The sequence below is a fragment of the Nematolebias whitei genome, chromosome 12, assembly GCF_014905685.2.
Source record: "Nematolebias whitei isolate Nwh7 chromosome 12, NemWhi1, whole genome shotgun sequence".
NCBI classification, from domain to species: Eukaryota; Metazoa; Chordata; class Actinopteri; order Cyprinodontiformes; family Rivulidae; genus Nematolebias; species Nematolebias whitei.
In genome coordinates, this window is record NC_056509.1 from 49,440,689 (window position 1) to 49,449,288 (window position 8,600).

The following is an 8,600-nucleotide window of genomic DNA, read 5'->3' on the forward strand; positions in this document are numbered from 1 at the left end:
TCACTCTTTTGAATCTGTATGACTCGTTTGATTCTGTCTGACCCTTTGGTTCTGTCGGACTCGTTTGATTCTCTCGGACTCGTTTGATTCTGTCGGACTCGTCTGACTTTCACTCGTTTGATTATGTCTGACTCTGTTTGACTTGTGTGATTCAGTTTTACTCATTTGATTCAATTTGACTCGTTTGATTTTCTCTGACTCTGTTTGGCTCGTTTTATTCAGTTTGACTTGTTTTATTTCTGATTTGTTTGATTCTGTTTGAGTCATGTGGTTCTGCCCGACCCTTGTAGTATAATACTTGTTTCTGACTTCTTCTCATTGGTCAGAGTTTTAAGGGTCACCAGCTCCATGACGTCCTTGTGGCCCCTGGTTCAGCCGACCTGACTGCTGATGTGGACTTCAGCTTCCTGAGGAGGATGGCCGGGGAGGGCGTGGCCTGTTTGGGACCCGTCACTCAGAGGATGTTCCTGAAGAACATGGGTATTGACACGCGTATGCAGGTGAGTGTCACCTGATAGCTGGTGGAGGAGACCTGATTGGACACGATGACTTCACTGTGGTCCTCGTTGACAGTCCATCTTCTGTTTTTGCTTTGATCCCAGCTTTTATTGTTTGTAGAACAGAACTTTGGATCAGAAACTCTCCTGTGGTTCCGTAGGTTCTTCTGAGGACCTGCAGCAGTTCATCCACCAGGAAGCAGCTGATCAGCAGCTACGACATGCTGACCAACCCTGCCAAGATGGGTGAACGCTTCCACTTCTTCAGCCTGCTGCATCCCAGCCGCCTCGCCTCGTCCCACAACCTCGAAGGCCCCAAGCTGGACAGGAAGCAGAGCCCGGCACCGCCGCCCGTTGCTGGTTTCACTGAGCTCTACTTCTCCTGAACCAAACCGGGTCATGGCTTCAGAATGGACCATCAGAAAAAAGAGCAAACGGCTGCTGCTTCTAAACACAAACCCAGGAGAACATTCATCCAAAACAAACAACGACATTATGAAATGAATTTTTGAACATTTGTTCTAGTTTTTACTTGGTGGTGAAACAAACACTTGAACAAAATCTGAACATCAGCCTGTGGGTTCTGTTCTGACCTCAGTGTGGAGAGGTTCCTTTGGGTCAAAGGTCACCACCCATCAACCCGGCTAAAGTGTTCTGCTTCAGGACCTGGTGGGCTCAGGTGTGTCATTTTCATTATGCTGGTGAAGCTTCTCAGTCATCCAGGACATGAATTCAAAAAACGTTCAATACAAAAACAACTGGACTTTATTTGTAACAGAAGACGTTTCTCTCCTCATCCGAGGAGCTTTCTCATTTCAAAGAGCAGAGAGTGAGAGATTCAGGTTATAAGGCTGAGTGAGATAAGACACACACACATATATAGATTGGCAGTTCACACCTAAACAACATTAACAGTAAGAGTCTTTTGTTCATCTAATTCACAGTCGAGGCCCCTCTGTTCCCATCAGGTGTGAAAACCGGCTGGGAATCTGTTTTAAAGTTGCATTATATGTTTTTGAAAGTGGGAATCTGAGGCCTCCTCCTCTGTTAAGAGATGGTTTTTCTCTTTTTACATAAATTGCTTCCTTCACCCCCCTCTTAAACCATCTGTGTTCTCGGTCCAAAATGTGCACATTTTGGTCCTCAAAGAGTGTCCCTTATCTGTGAGATGGAGGTGAACTGCTGGATCTTGTCCTGAAGAGGTGGCTCTCCTGTGTTGAGTCATGCCTCTGTGAAGAAGCTGTTTAGTTTCTCCAATGTAGAGGTCTGGACCGTCCTCGCTGCACTGGACCACATACACTACACCACTCTGTTTGTGTATGGGTGTCTTGTCCTTAGGGCGGACCAGCCTCTGTCTGAGAGTCCTGCTGGGTTTGAAATGTACTGGGATGTTGTGTTTGTTGAAGATCCTTCTGAATTTCTCTGATACTCCAGCAACATAAGGGATGACAATGTTTTTACGTCTGTTCTTCTCCTTTTTCAGTTTATTAATGTGTTTTGTAGATTTCCTCTCTGACTTGACAAAAGCCCAGTTAGGATATCCACATGTTAGAAGAGCATCTTGGATGTGTTTCTGTTCCTTTTCCTTCCCTTCTGTCTTTGTGGGGACGCATTCGGCCCGATGCTGTAAAGTTCTGATGACAGAGAGTTTGTGTTCCAGTGGATGGTGGGAGTCAAACAGAAGATACTGGTCTGTGTGGGTTGGTTTTCTGTACACTTCAGTGTCAGTTTCATTCTTAACCCATTGCTTCAGAACAAATAAATATTTTGTTTTAAACTCTGAATGTTTATTATTATCATCATAATTATTACATTAGCAGGAATACTTATAAAATAAAAAATATCAAGGTTCTTTATTGTCATTTCCATCGCATATGGTACATGTGGAACGAAATTGTGTACATAGGGTCCCAGTTACATCCAACAAAAGTATAAAAGGTAAAGAAAAACTAATAAGATCTAAGATACACTGCCTGGCCAAAAAATAAATAATCACCACCTGGATTTAACTCATCAAACAGGTCCGAGCCTCCTGTTGGATAATTACTGCATGGACAATTATGTTTCAGCTGCAACAAGTTATTTAACTCCCAACTGGTGCAATGCGTTGCTTCTCATTTCTTCAACAACCATGATGAAAGACACATGACGTGGTCGTGGAAAAGATGTCGGTCTGAGAAGGGTCAAATCATTGGCATCAAGCAGAGAAAACATTTCAGGAGATTGCAGAAACTACTAAAATTGGGTTAAGAACTGTCCAACGCATTAATAAAAACTGGAAGGATAGTGCCCCTCCCTGGGCTGCCACCTTACCATGAGTAGAGGTGAGCAGTGTTGGGAATGTTACTTTTAAAAAGTAATTAATTATAGTTACTAGTTACTTCTCCCAAAAAGTAACTGAGTTAGTAACTGAATTACTCCCCTATAAAAGTAATTAGTTACCAGGGAAAGTAACTAAAGTAACTATTGTTTGTTTGTTTGGTTTAAGTTGAGATATATCTACAAATTTAAAGTAGAATTGCAAAGACAAGTACTTAACACAAAACTTTTAATACTTACTGCACCTCAACAGAACATGACTGGTTGACATACTATACTTCAAGTTTTTTCTTCATTACAAAAATACAGTTTAACAAAATAACATAACAATTGTGTTTTTAGCTTTATGTACACACTGTACTGTTCAAGTGTTTTCTTAGAAATAAAAGTAAACAGTTAAAATAAGTGTTTTAACTCTGTAGTGTAAAATAAAATCAAACCCTCACACAACTGGTTCTTCAAGTATTTTCTTAAAAACAAAATAACCATTTTAACAATACGAAGTACTTTTAAAACAGTACTGAAAATCTGAATTACCTGAACAAACCCAACATTAGCTACTAAACTATCCATGCATAGATGGATTCATTTATCCACTCAGTCAACCCAGTCATCTGCTGACCATCTTACCCCTTAAACCAGTGATTGTATCTTAGAAGTAGAAGCCTTTCAAACTTCTGGTCAGAAAGTCTGTTCCTCTTTGGAGTGAAGACAAGCTTCCCTAAGCTAAACAGTCTTTCCACAGGGGCACTAGATGGAGTGGCTGCATTGTATTTGAGTGAAATTTTCTTTACAAGTGGAAATCCATTAAGACTGTCCATCCCTTGTGCTCCTGATTTGAAATAATCAGCAACTTGGCTTTCAGCAGTAGCAGAGGTGTCATCCTCATCCTCAAAGGAGAAGAACTCATCCTCCATGGCTGACTCAGTGCATGCTGGTGTGATGGTAGTACCTGTTCGCTGGTCTTCATTTTGAGCACTTTTCCGGCACTCTGCTAGCAGACTTGCCTTGGCCTTGTCCTTCCTGTCCTGCATCCGCAGCCAACGTAGTTTAAACTTGGGCAGAGTCACAGCAGCCAAGACGGCATTCTCACTTTCCAGCACCTCTGCAAATCTTGTTTTGATAGCCTGCAATGATATACAAAGTAAATATTATACTGACTATCCATACACACACACACACAGCATTACACATTGTAAGTTTACAAATATATTTAATTTTACATTGTATCTTTTCATTATGTGTTTAAAAATATATATTAGTTCTTACTGTAACAATTGCCTCTGGAAGGTCAACGAGGATTTGCAGACCACTCTTCAGGTCCAGGGTCTTCAACATCAATGTCTCCAGTGTGGGTAGGAGTGTGCCATGGAAACAGTTGTCTTCTCCCTGAAGTATGTCTAAGGCTACTGTTAGTGGCTTCATTACCATACAGTATTCCTTGAGGAACTGATGCTCCCGTTCTGTGATGGCTTTCAAAACAAACTCGGAAGAGATGGTGTTCAGTGCAACTATAGGGATCTCACAGATGCGAGCAAGGGCATCATAAAACGAGTTCCATCTTGTACTGCAAGGGACTAGCAGCTTCCTTGCGATTACATCATCAACAGTCTCTGCAGCCACAGTTGAACGGCTAGCCTTGTTCCATAAAGCTGTGCATTTGGTTGTAGCACTCCTGTATATTGCTTTTGTTTCTGGTCTTGACAGTAAATCCACTTGTCAACATCAGTACATGAAACAAGGTTTAAAGTGTGTGATGCACATCTCTGATGTGGTGGCAAAGTAATTACATCATCATTATCATCATCACCAACACTGTTTTGCAAGACATCATTAATGTTCACAAATGTCACCTCATCTTCATCATCATCAGACTCATCATCCTCCACAGGCTGGTACTTCTTGAAGGCTTTGACAAAATTAGAGCCATTATCCGTGACAGTTGATGTTATTTTGTGGGTTATGCCATAGAATGAGTGAATGTTGTCAAGCTCAGTTGCAATACTGTCATGTGTATGACGACCTTTAAATCGTCTGCATGCCAGGGCTGCTTTTCTTCGTTCCATGCTTTGTGGATGTATCCAGTGGGCAGTTACGCCAAGATAACTTTTATTATGTGCATTCCAAATGTCTGCAGTAGTAGAGACATATTCTAATTCTTCAAATCCAGTCTTCAGCTCGGCATTCATTTTAGCGTACTCAGCATCTATGTATTTAGAAAATGTCTTTCTGCATGGAGGACCGACGCCTGCTCTCCCCGGTATTTTGCCAATAAGGGTTCTGAATGAGTCTGAGTCAACTGTTGATAATGGGAGCATGTTTTCAACAACATACCTGCCTATCAATCGGTTTAGTTCATTCTGCGTCACAAGTTTCTGTGAAGCTGGAGCAAAAAAATCCACCTTTAACTGCTTGGACGGCGTAGCTCCGCGTTCTTCTTCGTTAGCAGAGCTCACGTTAGCCACACCTGGTCTGCTATCATCATCAGTACTGTCAACAGCAGTGTTTTTAGCCACGAGTTTTGTTGAACCATGTGCAGTTGTGAGATGCTTCATCAGATTAGAGTTGCTTACGACGGACGTAGACAAACACTTCGCTCCGGGACATAATGTACACTTCACACTCACGTTCTTGCCTTTTACCTCAAGGAGAGTAAAGTAGTGTCTGTATTTCCACTTTGAAAACGCCAGCTTTCCCTCCGGACTCGCCATTGCTGCAGGACTTCTGCTAACTTTTCAGATTTGGAGCTGCAGCGTGTGGTTTGCGAGTGAACTGAACAACAAAACCTCTGATTGGCTTACCTCTCTTTACCTGTTACTCTACCTTAGCCAATCATCATCATCCTTTATATGATTGTTTCACCCCTCCCTCCTACCCTCACCAAGGAAAAAAAGTAAACAAACAGCTTACGACAAAATAACGTACCCCATTTAGTGGTTGTAACGGTAACGGCGTTGTAACGATAGACATAGTAACGACTTAGAGTACCCGTTAATGAAAAAAATAACGCCGTTTGTAACGCCGTTTATTTGTACTCCGTTATTCCCATCACTGGAGGTGAGTCCGACTATTTCTAGCCAGAACCTCTCAGCCTCACACACCAGCTCAGGCTCCTTCCCCATCAGTGAGGTGACATTCCACGTCCCAATAACCAGCTTCTGTAGCCGAGGATCAGACCGCCAGGGTCCCCGCCCTCGGCCACCACCCATCCCACATTGCTCTCGACCCCTTTGGCCCCTCCCACAGGTGGTGAGCCCATGGGAAGGGGGACCCACGTCTCCTCTTCGGGCTGTGCCCAGCCAAGCTCTATGGGTAAAAGCCTGGCCACCAGGCGCTCGCCCGCATGCCCCACCTCCAGGCCTGTCTCCAGAGTGGGGCCCCGGTGACCCACGTCTCTGCGAGGGAACATCAAGTCCATTTATTTTACTCATCATAGGGGTCTTTGGGCTGCACTTTGTCTGGTCCCTCACTTAGAACCTGTCTGCCTTGTGTGACCCTACTAGGGGCATGAAGCCCCTGACAGCATAGCTCCTAGGATCATTGGAACACTCAAACCCCTCCACCACGGCTCTGGCTCTGGAACCAGTTTCCTTGAGAGGGGTTGGACACTCTTCCACTCTGGAGTTGCCCCTGGTGAGAGGCACCGAGCAGGAGTGGGCATACTTATTGCCCCCCAACTTGGTACCTATGTGTTGGGGTTCACCCCGGTGAATGAGAGGGTAGCCTCCCTCCGCCTACATGTGGGGGGACGGGTTCTGACTGTTGTTTGTGCTTATGCACCAAATTATGGCAGTTCAGATTATCCACCCTTTTTGGAGTCCTTGGAGGGGGTACTGGAAAGTGCACCTCCTGGGGACTCCCTTGTTCTGCTGGGGGACTTCAATGCTCACGTGGGAAATGACAGTTAGACCTGGAGGGGTGTGGTTGGGAGGAATGGCCCCCCTGATCTGAACCCGAGTGGTGGTCTGTTGTTGGACTTCTGTGCTCGTCATGGATTGTCCATAATGAACACCATGTTCAAGCATAAGGGTGTCAATAAGTGCTCTTGGCACCAGGACACCCTAGGCCGCAGTTCGATGATCGACTTTGTCGTCATCTCATCTGATCTGCGGCCACATGTCTTGGACACTCGGGTGAAGAGTGGGGCGGAGCTGTCCACTGATCACTACCTGGTGGTGAGCTGGCTCCGATGGTGGGGGAGGATGCTGGTCAGACCTGGCAGACCCAAACGTATTGTGAGGGTTTGCTGGGAAAATCTGGCAGAGTCTCCTGTGAGACGGAGCTTTAACTCCCACCTCCGGGGGAACTTCAAACATGTTCCAGGGGAGGTGGGGAACATTGAGTCTGAGTGGGCCATGTTCTGTGCCTCTATTGTCGAGGCGGCTTCCCAGAGCTGCGGCCGCAAGGTTGTCAGTGCCTGTCGTGGCTGCAAACCTCAAATCCGGTGGTGGACACCGGCGGTGAGGGATGTTGTCAGGCTGAAGAAGGAGTCCTATTGGGCCTTTTTGGCCTGTGAGACCCTGGAAGCAGCTGATGGGTACTGGCAGTCCAAGCGACGTGGCTCGGGTGGTCGCTGAGGCAACAACTCGGGCATGGGAGGAGTTCGGAGAGGCCATGGAGAATGACTTCCGCACGGCTTCGAGGCGATTCTGGTCCACCATCCGGCGTCTCAGGGGGGAAAGCGGTACACCACCAACACTGTTTATAGTAGGGGTGGTGTGCTGCTGACCTCAACTCGGGATGTCGTGGGTCAGTGGGCAGAATACTTTGAAGACCTCCTCAATCCCACTGGCACATCTTCCACTGAGGAAGCAGAGCCTGGGGACTCTGGGTCTGGCACTCCAATCTCTGGTGCTAAGGTCACTGAGGTGGTTAAAAAGCTCCTCGGTGGCAGGGCCCCGGAGGTGGATGATATTTGCCCTGAGTTCCTTTAGGCTCTGGATGTTGTAGGGTTGTATTGGCTTAAGTGACTCTGCAATATTGCGTGGACATCAGGGGAAGTTCCCCTGGATTGGCAGACCGGGGTGGTGGTCCCCCTATTCAAAAAGGGGGACCGTAGAGTGTGTTTCAACTACAGGGGGATCACGCTCTTAAGCCTCTGGTAAGGTCTATTCAGGGGTTCTGGAGAGGAGGGTCTGTCGGATAGTCGAACCAATTGAGCACAGTAATACCATGGTCAGTAAACCATTTACCAGTGGTTTTGGCACTGGGAGCAGGTGCCAGGTCGTGCTGAAAAATGAAATCTTCATCTCCATAAAGCTTTTCAGCAGATGGAAGCATGAAGTGCTCCAAAATCTCCTGATAGCTAGCTGCATTGACCCTGCCCTTGATAAAACACAGTGGACCAACACCAGCAGCTGACATGACACCCCAGTGACTGTGGAAACTTGACACTGGACCTCAAGCAATGTGAATTCTGGACCTCAAGCAATGTGAATTCTGGACTTCAAGCAATGTGAATTCTGTGTCTCCTCTCTTCCTCCAGACTCTGGGACCTTGATTTCCAAAGGAAATGCAAAATTTACTGTAATCAGAGAACATAACTTTGGACCACTCAGCAGCAGTCCCAGGCGAGATGCTTCTGACGCAGTCTCTTGTTCAAGAGCGGCTTGACCTGGGGAATGCGGCACCTGTAGCCCATTTCCTGCACACGCCTGTGCACGGTGGCTCTGGATGTTTCTACTCCAGACTCAGTCCACTGCTTCCGCAGGTCCCCCAAGGTCTGGAATCGGCCCTTCTCCACAATCCTCCTCAGGGTCCGGTCACCTCTTCTCGTTGTGCAGC

At 46.1% G+C, this 8,600-nt stretch overlaps 1 protein-coding gene across 1 annotated transcript in view; it reads left to right on the top strand.

The window, feature by feature from the left end:
* ndufaf7 (NADH:ubiquinone oxidoreductase complex assembly factor 7) overlaps window positions 1-980 on the top strand; it is a 12,688-nt gene extending 11,708 nt beyond the window's left edge. Inside the window, exons 9-10 of the mRNA XM_037685687.1 lie at window positions 327-500; window positions 659-980. Coding sequence (XP_037541615.1) covers window positions 327-500; window positions 659-883 — 399 coding nt within the window. The 3' untranslated portion in view covers window positions 884-980. The remainder of the gene's footprint in view (window positions 1-326; window positions 501-658) is intronic.
* The last annotated feature ends 7,620 nt before the right edge of the window (window positions 981-8,600 follow it).